The sequence below is a fragment of the Peromyscus maniculatus genome, chromosome 12 (genome assembly GCF_049852395.1).
Source record: "Peromyscus maniculatus bairdii isolate BWxNUB_F1_BW_parent chromosome 12, HU_Pman_BW_mat_3.1, whole genome shotgun sequence".
Taxonomy (NCBI): Eukaryota; Metazoa; Chordata; class Mammalia; order Rodentia; family Cricetidae; genus Peromyscus; species Peromyscus maniculatus.
The window spans coordinates 49,161,397-49,179,294 of record NC_134863.1 but is presented as its reverse complement, the minus strand read 5'-3'; the positions used below and the strand labels follow the sequence as shown (position 1 = coordinate 49,179,294).

At 36.0% G+C, this 17,898-nt stretch overlaps 1 protein-coding gene across 1 annotated transcript; it reads left to right on the top strand.

Moving 5' to 3' along the window:
* Window positions 1–3,603: 3,603 nt before the first annotated feature.
* LOC102908470 (olfactory receptor 5H19) lies at window positions 3,604–8,088 on the top strand. Its single transcript, XM_006981586.3, has 2 exons — window positions 3,604–3,708; window positions 7,016–8,088. Exon 2 carries the CDS (start codon window positions 7,033–7,035, stop codon window positions 7,957–7,959), a length of 927 nt encoding a protein of 308 aa, XP_006981648.1. The 5' UTR covers window positions 3,604–3,708; window positions 7,016–7,032; the 3' UTR covers window positions 7,960–8,088.
* The last annotated feature ends 9,810 nt before the right edge of the window (window positions 8,089–17,898 follow it).

Sequence of the window (17,898 nt, the reverse complement as noted above, 5' to 3'; positions counted from 1 at the left end):
CTTACTCATTAACAATCCCAAGAACTGTTTAAAAGTTCAAACTTGAATACAAGTTTTTAACTATGAACTTCTGTAAATCACACACACACACACACACACACACACACACACACACACACACAGTATATAATCGAATGGTATAGAGTAAACATTCCCATTCCTGTAGTAAGGAAAGATCAGAACAAAGCAAGACAGAAACATATTAGAGCAAACAGTAAATACTTCAGTTTTATGTCTTGAATCTAGATTTTATGATGGGATCATTTGAGTACTAGCCCTAGGACAGACCCACCCATCCAGTTCTGCTGCCTACAGCACATGCATGTGATCTTTCTCTTTGTGTCATGGTTAAAGTAATACCTCTTCATCTGCCTTTTTAAATATGGTTTAGACTTTTGGGATACCTTTAACATTGTGTATATTCAACTCTACAATTAAGATGTTTAAAGTCCGGTACTGGGGTTTTGATTTGCTATCATGAATTGTCTAACTGGGATATTCTTTCTGCTATTATATTTAGACTACATTAAGCCTCTCTTAATATGTGTCCACATACATTTTAAGAAGCTTTCTATAGTAGTAGGTTTCCATATGACTTTTTCAACAGGCCTTTGTTACTTATCCTTTCCTATATTCTCTTCTTTACCCTGCTCTCCTATCTCACACCCCAATTCCACCCTTTCTACTCAAATATTTCCCTTAAACCCTTTGTCTTAGTCACTCTTCTATTTCTATGAAGAGACACTATGACCAAGGCAACTATTAAGTAAAAGTATTTAATCAGGGCATTGCCAACAATTTCAGAGGTTTTATAAACTTATCATATCAAGAAACTTTAGTGGCCCCAGTACAAAATTGACAAACACTTGAAGAGAAAATTAATGAAATATGTATAAGTATGTCAAACAACAGCACAAATACATGGAACACATGATAGACATAATTAGTCACCAGGTATATGCAAATTAATTTTCAACAAGATCCAAGAGCTCATTTATTAAATGGATATGTTTGGAAAGATTATTTCTACCAGAAGTAATGGTATAGAACTTTTATAGTTGAAAGTTATTAATAAAGAAAATTAGGAGATAATTATGCAAAATTGAAGGGAGCAGTAACATTTTGGTTTGGTTAAGAACTACCTGCCTCTATCAGTTTGTTATGTGATTCTTCTGCAGTCTTCAGAGTGACTCCTCTCTTCATATATTCTATTTTTAACTCAATATTTCTTTATCACTAGTAAAATTATAAAAATATCAGGCAACTTATTGAGTCATCCAAAAACAACTAATGCCCTTTGATTTCCCCCTTTCTCGTCAGTAGAGTAAGAAAACAATGACAGCAAAAACAAAACTAGACTAAAAACAATGCTGTTATGATGTGAGGATGCATTCCATTATCCAGATATCAATTCTAAGTGACAGAAAAGTTAAGTACTTGTTCTCAATGGGCATTGATTTTTATTGGGATGTGTATGAGCTTTTTGCCTGCATGTATGACTGTTCACCACATACATGCCTGATAGCCTCAGAGGCCAAAAGAGGGCCCCGGGAACTAGATGTAGGCAATTGGGAGCCACCATGTGGATGTAGGGGACTGACCTGAACTCAAATACTCTAGAGCAGTAGGAAGTGCTCGTCATCACTAAATCATCCCTCCAGTCCCAAGAATGAGTACTAATAGACAAGTTCTCAGGTTAATTGGTCAAAAGGAAAAGATGAACATGCCCCTGCTGTGTTAAAACATCCTCTAGAGCCTTCCTTTGAGTTTGGAGAGTCAATTGTCTCTGACCATGCTTCTAACTCATGTGTAATCTCAAATATGCATATGCTACCTCCTCGGCCACACATGCCTCCTCTCTGCTTCTCTCTCTGCAGACAATCCACATTTCAATTTTTTTTTTTTTTGGTTTCTCCAATGCTCATGGGTCTTTCATAACTTTGGTCTTTTGTTGATGAAAGGCTTGTGAGCAACTGTCCAAAAGTGTGACTCTACTGTGAGGAACACCCCTGAGCCCACCAACAATTACTGAAGACAGGAGCTCAGGAAATTCAGAGGCTAGACTCTCATGCTAGGGAACCATGGATGGAGTCCACCTTCTCCTGAGGTCCTGTGCTAGTTTTTCCTTTCTCCTTCTTTACTCCCAGGATTCCTGATCAGATTACAGCTTAGATTAAGGGAGGTTGACATGTCTGTAGTTTAAACTGTAGTTTGTGTGAGAAGAACAGCCATGCTTTGGCTTGAACTTGAAGTAATTTAGAGATGTTGGCTCTCCTCAAGTCATATTTTGGTTACCTCAAACAACCATATGACAGAAGTTTTCAGAGCAAGATATTATGTCCATAAGGTTTCCCCATAATTAATTACCATAAAACCAAATCATCCAGTGAAGACATGATCTACACAGTTAGTTTTCCAAAAAAGAAATACAAGCAGGCAGTAAATACTTACCATTCTTAGCTAACACTACGGTGAGACCCCATCTCACTGTAGCTATAATGGTTATCACCAAGAAATCAAATGACCACCGAAGCTCATGAAGACATACAGAACAAGGAAAGCGTAATCACTGCTGGTGGGAAGGCAAACCTGTGAAGTCACTATAGAAATATACATGAGTGTTCTTCAAACAACTGAGAAAAACTGTGATTCACCTATCCTGAGATTGGGAATACACACTAAGGAATCTGAAGCACTGTGCCACAGAGATACTTGTACATGTTTGTTGCTACACTTTTCATAATAGCCAGAAAATTAATCCAACCTAGGTGCTCATCAACAAACAAATATGTGACAGTTATGCACAGTGAAATGTTTTAGTCACAAAAAAATAAAAGTGATATTTGAATAAAAATGTGCAGAACTCAAAATCATTATGTCAAGTGAAATAAGCCAGATCAGAAAGAAAAATACTGTATTTACCTCTTATATACAGAACTTAAATTTAAATTTATCTATATACATATTTGTGTGTATGTTTGTTTATGTGTCTTTGTAGGTCATGAAAGTAAATAGCAGTTATTACAAAGGAAGAAGGCAAGGTGGGAAATAAGGGAAATCGAGCACATGTCACAGAAAGACTAAAGAGGAGAGGAACTAGAAGAAGGAATACCAGCTGGAAGAACGAGGAGGAATTCTGAGGGCAGTGGCCAAGAGAATGAATGTGAATAAAGTAAAATAACATCTTCATATGAGGACATAATGATGAAACATTGTAGGCAAACCTTAAAAAATTATTTAAATAAAATTTTGCCTAACCAGTCAGAAATAACAACTGGGATGAGAAATGGTAGCATACAATGAAGTTTCTATATCCAAAGCTATATTTGGACACTATGAGTAGATATTCATAGTGTAAATGTCTGAAATGCCCCAGTGGGATCATTTGGACTCCTCACATGTCCAGTCCACAGTGCCCAGCACAGCAGCTGCGCTTTCTCCCTGGGGAATGCTTGAGCTACTCATGGGAACTTTGGCTCTTCATTTCTCCTTCTTTTGGCAAAGGCACAGAGGGTCACATCTGCTTGACTCATGTGTTAAAAGAAAAATTATATAAACATTTTCTGTGTTTATAGAATGAACACTCCACTATGAGCCACTGTGGTAAGAACTGCTTCCCATGTTACTGCTTTCCTGTAGGACTGTGTTTTTCTATGCTTCGGAAAGACCAACTTGGTCAAGATCTCTGAAGCATCTTCCAGGATGTAGGTAAGAGAGAAATGATTTCTGTAATATCCATGCCTCCATGAAGAGCTAAAAATGCTATTAAATATATACTAACTTTATATTTACCCTTTCAGATTATAGATCAGTGTAGAAAAAAGAGCAATAAAGGATTGTATATTTTATTTTGTGATTAAATATAAGTAAGCAAAATAGTTTAACCTGAATTCTTATGGTTTGAGATTTTTTATCAACTACTTAACCAACTATAGCATTTAGTTATGATGAGATAAAATATTAAGTTGATCTTACATAGCAAACTATTATGGCAATAGTTTCCAGTTTTTTTAAAAAAAAGTGACTGTTTTGTTCATTTGGGAACATTTTCTAACTCCTCTATATTCTCATCTTCATCTAATAATTTACTTGAAGACTATATATACATATACAGAAAGAGAAAGAACAGTACACATATACACATATACATACATATGTATATATTACATAGATATACATACATATATATGCAAATATATTACATGGATATACATACATATACAGACAAATATATTACATGTTTCATGAAGTTTTATACACTGATATATCTGTGTATGTGTTTGCTTTATACAAACATACACCCCACATATAAATGGATGGGAAATATGTAGAGAACTTCATTCTGTGATGCTATTACCCTTTTTCATACTTTTGATTTAAATGCAAATTTATTTGAGAATTTCTAATTCTTTTATTTGGCGTTGCATGGAATAGAATATTAAATTTTACTTTGCAAGGAAAAAAACGAAAATAAAATTAGAAATATTTCTAGAGAAATTTAATTGTAATTAATGACATAACAAAAATAAAGATGAAAATATGTAGAGAAATGTCAGGCAGAGACAGCATGTACATCGTCAACATGAAACTTGTAAAATCAATGCTTTATGCGAACACAGATTCTCTAGGAAATTGTATTTTGACTTACAGAAAAATAGAAATAAAAAAAAATACTCAGGGCAGGCTAAGGAAGAACAGCAGTGAGAATCAGGTGTTCCGCTGGGCCTCTGACATCTGCCTCCCTTTCTTTTCCCGTCTTCCTCTGGCTGCTCTCTCCCCTAGTTTGTGACATGTCCGTCCTGTCCTGTGCTATTTCTCTTCCTCCTCTTTGTTCTCTTTTTACCCTCCCACATATCCCTTCCCTGTCCTTCTTGCTGTCTTGATACTTTCCTCTTATCTCCTTGATAAATCTACCCTTTTATTTAAAACATGTCTAAACATTCTATAGGCAAAATTTACATTGGGTTAGGAGCTGTAGACACATGGGGACTGTCTGCATTCCTCAGCCACCCCCAAAATATCCTGCTTCACTTTGGGGATCTTGCTACCCTTTGTTCCTTTTATTCTCTGACACCCCCTCTGTCACATATAAGGAACTGTTCTCAGGGAAGTTCCTAAGAGTTTCTTAATTCCAGCCCTCCACTTCCCTTCACTTGTCTACCACTGTTTTAATTAACTGTTGACATTTTGTTTGATGTTGTCATTATTAGTGTCTGTCCCCACTTAAGGACCACAGTGTTCATCTATCTAGTTTAAATTTATTTTTTGTTGTTGTTTTATTTATTTTGATACAGGTTCTTGCTCTGTGACCAAAGAATGAATCCCCCTGCCTCAGACTCTTAAGCATTAGGACTTATAAGAATGGGCCACCTTTTTCCAACTTTTCTTGTCTCTTTTGATCCTCAATGGAGCTAACTGTGCTTTTGGTGACCAAGAAAAAAATGCATTATTAGGTGGAAATTTGGAGCTAATGGAAATGTAAGGGGATTTAAATATTACTAAGAAAAATGATCAATAACAGCAAGTAGCCAGATAGTCAGTAAACAGCTAGAATCAGAAGCCAGCATGCAGCTCACTGGGGCTGTAAGTGTAGCTAGACCTAGTGCACTGTGTGTCAAATTGACAGATGCACTGCATGGCTGAGGTCAGGGTGGTGCTGCCTTTGCTGCTGAAACTACCTTTTGTATCTGGGTGTCTCCCCACTTCCTATTCTGAACCATGTCTAGGTGGGTGAATTTACATTTAGGCCCAGTCAGAATGTAAAAGCCATTTTCAAATGCCATGGCTTCTACTGTGGTGGACAGCCACTGCCTAGGTGGGCAGGAAAGGGCTCAGGTGCTTAGCAAAACATGAACTCTACCTCTGCTGTAACTTCTCTAGTATTAGCATCTTGCATTTATTCTTTTGCCTCCATTGCCTTCTCTTGGTGTACTCTGCCATGCCAAGTCACGCATAAACTTACCGTTCGCTCCTCCCACCATTGTTTTCAATATTCACCACTGCTCACTCCTCCTACTAAGTACTTGTCAAGGGCATGCTCACATGATGTACTTCTCACAGCTTTGCTACTGAGTCCAGTCATCATTATCAGTTCTAGATGACCACATGTACAGTCACCACATGATAACCCTGCCCATGACACAGGTGCCATGTGTCACTGTACACTCTAATTTACTCTTTTTTTAAAGTTGATGTTGTCACTGCTTCACCATTCTCAAGGTCCTATCACCTCACAAACATTCGTATCATCTGGAGATTTTTAGAATGCAGACTTTTAAACATCGTTTTAAAATTACGGTGTCATTTTCTATGGAAATAAATTCCAAATTTTGCACAATGTCCTGAAGTAATTCAGACATATGATGTGGTTTAGAAGACTCGGAACAACAACAACAATTGTTTTCTAACTTATATTTCCCACTAGTTTCCCTTCCCAGGAACATATTTTCTCTACTGCCACATATTTAATTAAAAAAAACTATTTTAAAATTTTTCTAATGCTATTCCCTATGGTAACATTTGAGTGAGTCAAAAATGGTCAGTGTCTTCCAATTGTTTAACATCCTTGACATCCAGTGCCTGAGAGAATGCCCAGAGGTTAAGAGCAGTACTGCTGTTTTAGAAGACTGGAGCTCAATTCATCTTGTACAGCTTACAGGCATATGAATGCCTATAACTCCAGCTCCAAGGGATACTACACTTCCTTCTGACCCCGTGAATACCTACATTCATACACACACACGCACACACACACACACACACACACACACACACATACATAACTAAAAATATTTTAAAGTCTTTAAAACTCCTTACCATAGTATTCAACTCATGCTTTTAAAAATTAAATTGATTTTTTTATATTAATCTAAATAATTTGTTTATTATATAATGGTAAATAAAACTTAAAGGTCCTTCTGATAAATGTTTGCCTTCCCTTCAAGTCCACATCTCCAGTTTTCAATTTAAAAATTCCAGCAGACAACTCTTTTATATTCACTGCCTTTCATTTCAGAACCATCCCATGAGGAAATGGAGGAGAACGCAACACTGTTGACGGAGTTTGTCCTCACAGGACTCATTCACCAGCCATTGTGGAAAATCCCTCTCTTCCTGATCTTCTTGGTGATATATCTCATCACCATTGTGGGGAATGTTGGTTTGATCACTCTCATTTGGAATGACCCTCATCGTCACATCCCCATGTACTTGTTCCTTGGAAGTTTAGCTTTCGTAGATGCATCTATATCTTCCATAGTGGTTCCAAAGATGCTGCTTAACATCTTCGCTAAGAGCAAGCTGATCTCTCTATCTGAATGTATGCTACAGTTTTTTTTGTTTAATATCAGTGCAACCACAGAATGTTTCCTCTTGGCAGCAATGGCCTATGATCGCTATGTAGCCATTTGCAACCCTTTACTTTATCCAGTAGTTATGACTAATGGTCTGTGTGTACGTCTGATAGTCCTGTCTTTTGTAGGTGGAATTATTCATGCTTTAATTCATGAAGGTTTTTTATTGAGATTAACCTTCTGTAATTCCAACATGATACATCATTTTTATTGTGACATCATATCACTGTTAAAGATTTCCTGTACTGACACATCTCTTAATTATTTAATTGTTTTTATTTTCTCTGGCTCAATTCAAGTTTTCACTATTTCAACTATCCTTGTCTCTTACACTATTATTCTATTTACAATCTTAAAAAAGAAATCTGATAAAGGCATAAAGAAAGCCTTCTCCACCTGTGGAGCCCATCTCTTATCTGTGTCTTTATACTATGGCCCTCTTCTCTTCATGTATGTGCACCCTGCATCTCCACAAGTAGATGATAAAGATATGATAGACTCTCTATTTTACACTGTCATAATTCCTGTGTTAAATCCAATTATTTACAGTTTCAGAAATAAGCAAGTCATAGATTCATTGGCAAAATTATTACAGAGACTTATTTAGATTTCTTATAGTCATCTGTTCTGTTTGAGTAAATAATCACACAACAGTCAAGGTACAATGTGAATGTGTGTTCACTGTCCAAAGATTTTTACTACTGTAATTCATCTAAAACTTTAATTAACGAAAGTATAAGTGTCTATAATCTTATTAAAAGATATATATATATATATATATGCATGTATCCATATATCAAGAGCATGAGAATACTTTCTAACAAATGTTATTACATATGATAATAACTACATCAGAAAAACAAATGAGCCCAATGTTGAAGCTTTTTTTTTCAGTGTGGCTATGTATATGAATTAACTGTTAAAAATAATATCATTTCTACAAAGCACAATTGAATATTATTTCCTTGACACCAATATTAGTGTGTAGTTTGGAGAAATATCACATCGACTGTTTGGAGGAAAAGGTTTTTATTTCACTGAATACATGCATATCTATGGTATATGGCTAGCCCTCAACACATCTTTATTTCACTTCTTAGAGAAACTCGACCTAAAAATTACAAGAGAAATCATCAGAAAAGAGAGTACAATGAGATACTTAGGACTTTGTGGGAACAATTGTAAGGAGGTCCTCTGAGCTCAGAGTGCTTGCATGAATGAACAGAGGCTACTATTTCTGCAGTCTAGGGTGCCTTCTAAGGCCTTTTCCAGTGCTGCCTTATATTGTCTGATGGTCTTGATCTCGAGACCTTACATAGTTCAAAAGCCAATAGTAGACTGGACAAGCTGAGAAAAATGTGCAGCAAAGAGTGTAGAATGGAGGCGGGGGTCAGGGGAAGTGTCAATTGTATTTACTTTAGGTAAAATGAAACTATTAAGCTAAAGCATTCCGTAACACACAATTATTGGAGTATCTATTTGAAAAGGGGAAGCATTGAGTGAATATTATCAATGATTAATTAATGGTAACACATTATGATACCATAGAACAAAGTAGATTTGGGGGTGGGGGTGGGTGGGGGAGATGTAAAAATGAGAACACATAAGCAAGTGTACAGGTGTGTGTGTGTGTGTGTGTGTGTGTGTGTGTGTGTGTGTGTGTGTGTGTGTGTGTAGAATTTTCCTGTTGGCCTTCACACATTGTATGTCTTCATGCATCCTGAGGTATCCATCTACAGTTCCACCTTGCATATTTCTATTGGTTTAGCAGAGGCACTCACTCCAATATCACACCTCTATTGATGTAAAACTGTGGTTTTTACATCCTCCAGTCTGAAGATGCTCTCTTCTTTCACAAATGATGCTGCTGGGCAATTACTCATGACCAAAACTGATGAAATCAAACCCCTTTTAATATTTTAAATTATTTTCATAACTACAAGACTGTATGCACATACCTTATTAATAGCTAATAGTATTTAATTTTGCATATAGCTTGTATAGATCTATTCTATCTGCTGATGTGGGCATGTTTATATTTTTTCTTTACCATGCATTTCTCACACCTGCATGATTTGAGGTCCTTTCCAGTGAAACCTTCTCTAACTCTTAAGTCTCTTTCTTCTTTCACAATTCTTCAAATAAAAAAAATTATGTCCAACATGCATCACTGAGAGACTTCTGGATCTACCTTACTGTCTAATGTACTTGCGTTCACTTAAAAGTCTTCTACAAAGTCATCTCCACAGAGAACCCCTGCCCTAAATTATTCCACCCCTGCCATTATTTCTCCATCTTAGTTTACTATTGAAACAGTTTCTTTTTTTCCCAAAGTCTGACAAAACTGTGACCATATGACTGCTTTCCTATGAGGCTTTCATATAACCTCAACTAGGACAGGAAATTTCACTCATTAGAAGAATTTAATAACTTAACGCTTCTTGGCCAAACTTGACCTTATATGACACGTAGCTTTGGCTTATAGATTGCAATCTAAATTCCTACTGCTCTGTGACTTTTGTTGTTTCCATCACAGTAGCTTACATATGTAACAGCTTACATAAATGTTTGTAAAGATGAAGTGAATTGGTATAACAAATACACAAAATGCAATGATTATGTCACTCATTCTTTTTAATGAAAACTCAGCCCACATTTGGTGAAATGACTCTGCTTGTAAACCTTGATGCCAAGCTTTAAGACGTGGGACTTGGATTAAATTACCCCAGAATTCACATGGAAGAAAGAGAAAATTGACTCTCATAGGTTGTTGTCTGGCCTCCACAGATGCTCTGTGGCATACACACACACACACACACACACACACACACACACACACACACACACACACACACACTACATGAACAAACAAATGAGCCCAAATATATTACTTTGCTTAGAATTGTTGGTGCATACAAACTCAAATTGTTGTTGCCACTGTTTTTTCTTGGTAGACATAGATATCATACAATTAAACTGACAGTTTCATTAGCTTGGATTATTGATAGACTGTGACGAAATATGATAGAGAAGCAATTGCAAGGGTCAAACTGATCACAACATGTAAGTATTTAAAGCAGATATTACTATATTGTATAATTCCAGAGATCCACATCTCAGTATGCTTGAAGGTCATTGTGTCCTCAGAAGTTCCCCTGAGGGGACACACCAGAAGCTCCAGAAACAATGAAAGTTAATCGGTACAATGTTTGTTACCCTTTCTTCCTAGACACCCCATGTTATTGCATAATTTGTTGCTGTTATATTCTCTTATGTTGATTTATTTTAAATTATCTATTGCTTTATCCTGTCATTAATATTAATAAAGAGTAGACTGATAAGGTATGAAATTTGAGTCTACTTCCTCTTCCATAATGCAGTTTTATTCCCCATTACACATTATATAATGGATATTAATTCAAATGTAAAGGATGTAGTAAAGGACAAATTATCACGTAAAAGAGGGTATCATACCACACTGCTCATCAGTTTGTATAAAAAATAATTTATGTTTTAAAACTACCATATGAATATATTAATAATAGTTGACATACACTATATTATAAGGATACATTATTTCCTCACTTGGTGATTTAAAAGAATCCATATCTCTCATTAATATCCATATACATAATGTTTGTATTATATGAATAGTATACATAATATATATACATACTTTTACAATATTTTATAAAATATTTTAAAGAAATTTCTGATAAATTATCTTAGGCTAGTACTTAGGAGAAATTCAAAGTTTTGACTGTGAAAGTATTCTTCAATCTGAGATCTGGCTGTGAGAAAATATTGAGCATATATATGTTCATGTGTCTTAAGTGCCCCTTGAGAGATCTTTCCTTCCTCTGACCCTTTCAGACAGTGGTTCTAAAAGTTTAGTGGACATCAGAAGCACCAAGAAAGTTATGAAAATAATTAATTCCTTTCACTGAATTTTATTATTCAGTAATATTCTTGCTACTGTTGTAGGAAGAGTTCCACAATGCCTATGGGTGATCAGGTATCCTTATAGTGGGATGTAGAGTCCTTTGGGTATGTTCAAGAAGAGTCTAGCTAGATCATGTTGCATACTGACTTTAAAGCTTTTTAGAGAGCCTTCACACTAACTTCCATGTGGATACACTGATTTGCACACTCACCAGTAGTGAATAAGTGTCCCCTTCCCCACATCCATACTCACATTTGTCATCTTGTGTGGTTTTGATCTTAGCCTATCTTTTTTTTTCTATAAAAATGTTTTGTCTATTTTTCCATTTTAAAATGACAAGAGCATGGTTAAAAATTATTCAGAGAAATCATAAAAGACAAACAAAAATATAATAGTCTAACTTCTTTCCAACCCACTTGCCTGAGTAGCAACCCTCAGCATCTTGGAGTGAGTCATTTCTCCTGTGGCTACAGAATGGATAATCATGCACAAGATGGCATATGTGCACACATACCCACAGTCTTTACCCTCTGTACTACAGCAGAAAGGGGATTGCACCACACTGCTCCAGCTTCCCCCACACAGCAGCAGTACCTTCTAGAAGATGCTATGTCATCTGCAAATGGCTACCAGTATCATTTCCAATACTTCTTTAGTATAACCTGAGCAAATTCTCAACTTATAATGTAGCCTTTAAGCTTTTAGGCTTCTGGTACCTTATGGAGTTGGTTTCATTGGTTTATACCTTTCCAGGAAATCCTTTAATCCATAAATATTTTTATATGTAATTAAAAACTAAGTATATAGGCCGGGCAGTGGTGGCGCACGCCTTTAATCCCAGCACTCGGGAGGCAGAGCCAGGCGGATCTCTGTGAGTTCGAGGCCAACCTGGGCTACCAAGTGAGTCCCAGGAAAGGCGCAAAGCTACACAGAGAAACCCTGTCTCGAAAAACCAAAAAAAAAAAAAAAAAAAAAAAAAAAAAACAAAACTAAGTATATATTCTTTTGAACTTGTATTTGATATTTCTGTGATTTATTCACATTGTCATTTTTCATGTCCTTTCATCATGCCATTGATTTTTATTGGGTGCATGTGCAGCAAACACAAGTGTATACATACACACAACTGCTAGTGAGCTCTGGGGATTACTGTGTGCGTTGCATGTGTGCAGCATCTGTGCAAAAGTGAGCTTCTGTGCACACACATATCATCACGTTAGTTCAAGAGGCATTTCCTACTTACAATTTTGTAGCTGGAGTTTTCTCTCTGGGTCCTGCCATGTCCCGGCAGTCCCTTAGCCCACTTATAAACATACAGACGCTTATATTATTTAAACTGTTTGGCCATTAGCTCAGGCCTATCATTGTCTAGCTCTTACTCTTATATTCAGCCCATTTCTATTAATCTAGACCTTGCCATGTGGCTCGTGGCTTACTGGTACCTTACATCTTCCTTGTGTTGGCAGTGGCTCCAGGTAGTCTCCCCCTCTGCCTTCCTGTTCCCTCAATTCTTCTCTCTGTTAGTCCTGCCTATACTTCCTGTCTGGCTACAGCCAATCAGTGTTTTATTTATACAGAGCGATATCCACAGCACCATTTCCAGTCATCACTGTTTCCAACTCTTGCCTTTAGAGCACTTAATTTCCTATGTTTCCTTTTCTAAGGCTAATCACATCTTTTGTTCACATGTTGAATACGTATTTTCTTTTCCTGACTAATGTGAACAAGATGTCATTTAAAGTTTAAAGATTTTTGTATCTGAAGAAATAGTTTCAGTTACATAACATCAGTTTTACTATTTTCTGTCACCTTAGGTGTTAGTTTTACTACATCATAGTAATATAATGTGATAGTTGATTTTATTTATTTTATTTTATTTTATTTTTCTTTATTAAGAAAATTTCTACTCACTCCTCATGCTATCCACAGACCCCCCTCCTTCTTCCCTCCCCCAGGCCTCTTTCCCAAGCCACCCCGCATCCCCACATCCCCCAAAATCGAGGTCTCCCATGGGGAGTCAGCAGAGCCCTGCTCACTGAGCCTAGGCAGGTCCAAGGCCCTTCCCACTGCACCTAAGCTGTACAAGGAGTCGCACCACAGGCACTGGATTCCCAGAAGCCTGTCCATGCACCAGGGACAGATCCCTATCCCCCTGCCTGGGTGCTCCACAAACAGTTTGAGCCAAACAACCGCCTTCCGTGTCCAGAGGGCCTAGCCCACTCCCATGGGGGCTCCACAGCCACCAGTCCACAGTTCATGGGTTTCCACTAGTGTGGTCCATCATCTTTGCACATCCTCCCATCATGACCTCAATGTCCCTCGCCTGTAGTATCTCTCCTTTCTCTCATCAATTGGATTCCCAGAACTCAGCCTGGTGCCTGGCTGTGGATCTCTGTATCTGCCTCCATCTGTCACTGGACAAAGGCTCTATGATGACAGCTAGGTTATTTGCTAGGGACCTTAGCCTTTCTTACTGTGAGAAGATGAAGTCTCAAAGTTGTTTTCATTTGTATTTCCTTGTTGGTTGAAGATGTTAAATATTTTGAAGTGTTTCTCATCTGATTGCATTCTCATCTGATTGAGAGCTCTCTGTTTAGATTCATGCCCCATTTTTGTCTTGTTCATTTTCTTGATGATTAGATTTGGTTAGTTCTTTGTATATCTAGATAATGGCCTTTTGTCAGATGTACAGCTGGTAAAGACTTTTTCCCATTTGTAGGCTGCCCCTTCACTAGTGATAAAGTGATGATGTCCTTGGCTATACAGAAGCTTTTTAATTTCTTAAGGTCTCATTTATTAATTGCTGGTTTGAATGCTTGCTCTATCAGAGTTCTCTTGAGAAACCCTTCCTATACCAATGAGATCAAGTGTATCCCTTACTTGCTCCACTATCATATTCAGGGTGTCAGATCTTCTGCTGAATTCCTTGATCCATTTGAGGGTGAGTTTTATGTGGAGTGAGAGATAAGAATCTAATTTCATTTTTCTACACATAGCTATCAAGTTTGGTTTGACCAGCCACATTTGCTGATTCTGTCTTTTCTCCAATGAGGATTTTTAGTTGCTTTGTAAAATTTCAGATGACTTTTGAAATGTGAGTTTATGTGAGAGTCCTAAATTCTAGTCCATTGATCAATGGGTCTGTTTTATATGCAAATATAATGATTTCTTATTGTAGCTTTGTGTATAACTTGAAAACTTGGATGGTGATACCTCCTGCAGGTTTTTTTAAATCTTTCTTTCTTTTTCATTTTTTTTTTGTGATAGCCTGGGTATTTTGTAATTCTGTATGAAATTCAAGATTATTTTTCAATTTCTGTGAAGAATTGCATTGCAGTTTTGATGTTGATGCATTGCAGTTTCATGGGAACTGTGTTGACTATGGATATTCCTTTTGGTAGGATGGGCATTTTCACAATACAAATTATATAGATCCAGGAGATTGTAAGGTTTTTTCATATTCTGAAACAGGAAGAGTTAAATCGGGGTAGAGGGGAAAGTAGGGCAGAGGATGGAGCATAAACAGGGATGAATAAAATAAATTACTTTCTGAAAAAGGCATATGGAAACCTACCTACCACTGCAGAATACAGGTTCTGACTATATGATCAGTTAAAGCAATAAAGGATATTGTTGTCATGAGATATCCTCTATTACAAAAAAACATTTGTATGTATATAAATATATGTGTGCACACACATTTAGACACCAACACTCACACATTGTTATATTTTAAATAGACATTGTCTACTAAAAGGCTAATTTATTGAAATAAATTTTCTCAGGATATTGGGTGGAATCACTAAGAAGTGATTGGTTGCTCCTCAAATTAAAATTCATGGACATTGTTGTTTGGGCAGGATAGCTATTGGCCTCTATCCTATAACATCTGTTTTTGTTTTTTCTCTACTCTTCCCCATGACTTGTACCTTCTTAGTATAATTTTTATCAAATTTATGACTAAACTAAGAGAGTTTAGAAATGTTCAAGCATAAGGTGTTATTTGCATTATCAAGACAATATTATTTTTGGATTTTCTCTTGTAGGAAAAGTAGACAGCCAATTTATTACAATTATGTTTTGATTAGTACAGACATCATGACATCAAAGCACTCCCTGCATTCAATTTCATATATAAACCAAAGTTGACATAAAGCCACAATGCATGTCACTTATGATGAAATATAATGAAATTAAGTGTAATTTTAACTTATGAAGCTAGACTTGCTCAGAGTGATTTGATGTTTCTCAATCCTTTGGGAAGATCTGAATTTTGCACACACTTCCAACAGCATTGCCCAGTTGATGATCTTCACTTTATCCCACAGGGAATCCTAAGGCATTGAGAGGGGAATTTCAGTTCTGCACCTCCTCTTCCCTAGGAAAAAATGCACAAGTGTGCAATTGGTTGACACTGTGTTCAAGGAACAATTATATAAACAGCATGTCCCTTAGCTTTGTAAGTGAAGCCACCCAAGTTTATCTGTGAACTCCATGGTCATCAGAACGGTGCTGTCATGTGTTATTTCTGCTTTTGAAGGATCTCTACAATTCCTTAGAAGATATTGGTAACATTTTAAATATTTCCTAATATTAATCTTTGTAAAGAAGATTTAAAATTGGCAATGTTTAAAGTCTATGAACTTATAGTAATTTCAGAATTTGTGTACAAAATGCAGAAATAGCCAGGGGGTATTTTTAAAAAGTAAAGATTGAAAAATCTTCATATTTTATTTTCATGACTAAAATCAGAGCAAGGAGCACAGCTATAAATTTAACTATTTCCTATGAAAAGAGTTATTGTCATTCTACCCTACTTATAAGGACTTTGTAAGTTGTATTGAGATAAAATATGAGTGCTTCAAAATCAGTTCTCAGATTGATGACATTATTCTTGGATAAGAAATAATTAGACAATTCTGATATAAAGACCCATCCAAGGAAATTACATTTATAATTAAAAGTGAAGGTTTTACAAATTAAATAATAATTCCTTTATGCCTCCCCATGTGACAATAATTTCATTGAATAACTTATCTATATGTGATATAGGTATAAAATATGTATAAATTAATATTTACCATTATAACTATATATGTATGTATACACATATATGATATATGATGAACACTGGTACAGTTTTGCATAAATACATATAAATGTAATTGGGTACTTTATTTATAATAATATTGACTATATATTTGTAGGAGAATATATCTAAATGTATGTGTGTATATTTGTGTGTATACATATATATATATATATATATATATATATATATATATATATATGTTATTTGAAAGATACATACACTTTATTTGCGGATTTTCAATGATTTTGTGATTTGGGGTAAAATGTAGGCAAACTCATTCAAAATAAAATCTTACTTTATCTATACTATTAATGGCATTGGTTCTTTATATAGTCTGTATCTGATCAATATTTGGCTTCTGTTATTTACTAAAAATTAGATAAAGTATCACTTTTATGTGGAATGAACCTTCAGACACTGTCACTATACTTGTAAAAATACAAATTTAAAGCTGAAATCTCCTCAATCACATATAGATTCTATAATAGAATAAACTTGAATTCTTAAATAAAGTGAAGTGTTTCTGATAATACAGCTATTAATGAACACTGGTGTTAGGAAAAATATTCCCTCCAACCTCTGGGATTTCCCCATGATTTTGCTTTGGACATTTCACATGCTCCCTCTTGTCTCCTTGGCTTACCTTTATTATACTTATCAACTTATGACTGTTACTTTTGCCTATTTTTATGACCTTTTATTTTCTTTTCTTCCATATGAGTTTAATTTTTTATCTCTGCTCTCTTTTCTTCTCTGATTATTTCCATTTCTTCTCAATTGCCTACTCTTTCTTTTGAGAACTGCTTAAAATATTTTACAGAAGAAGCAAGTTAGATGGATCTCTGAAACATAGACAAATGTCAGCTGTCCTCTGTCCTTGATGAAGGGTGCTGTATCATTTATGTTATTCATTCCCATGGCATGCCATTCCCATTAACATCTTGCTACTTCATGATTTTAATGCCATTCAATAAAGGAAACTACTCTTGTTGAAGCGACTAACAATCTCTGCAATTCCCCTCTCAGCCATTTCTCCTCCCTTTCTCAACCTCCCTATAGTGTTGGTTTTTGCACTGTGTTCCTGTGCTACCTTTATTTTATTTCTTTCCCTAGTGTCCACAATACTGTCTTCTGGTTCACTCCTGTGCCTTTAGTTTAGCTTAATATGCTTTCCTTGTCTCTCTCTTCTCTCCCCTTTTGGACATGTAGGCCTTTGGTTTAATATAGGAAATGAGTTTATTGAATGGGAGTTGGTACTAAAAGAGAAAATGGAGGAACTGGGCATAGACAGATGGTTTGGCAATTAGAAGCACTTATTGCACTTGCAGAGAGGTCCCAGGTTCAGTTCCTAGATCCCATATGGTGGCTCACAACCACCTACAACCCTATATCCAGAAGATCTGAAAAATTAAAAGACTTCTGGTAAAGATTTCATACCAAATACTGTTCCCATAATGACCTTAAAATATTAATGAATATTCCATTTTGTTCGTTTTATTTCATTTCAGGCA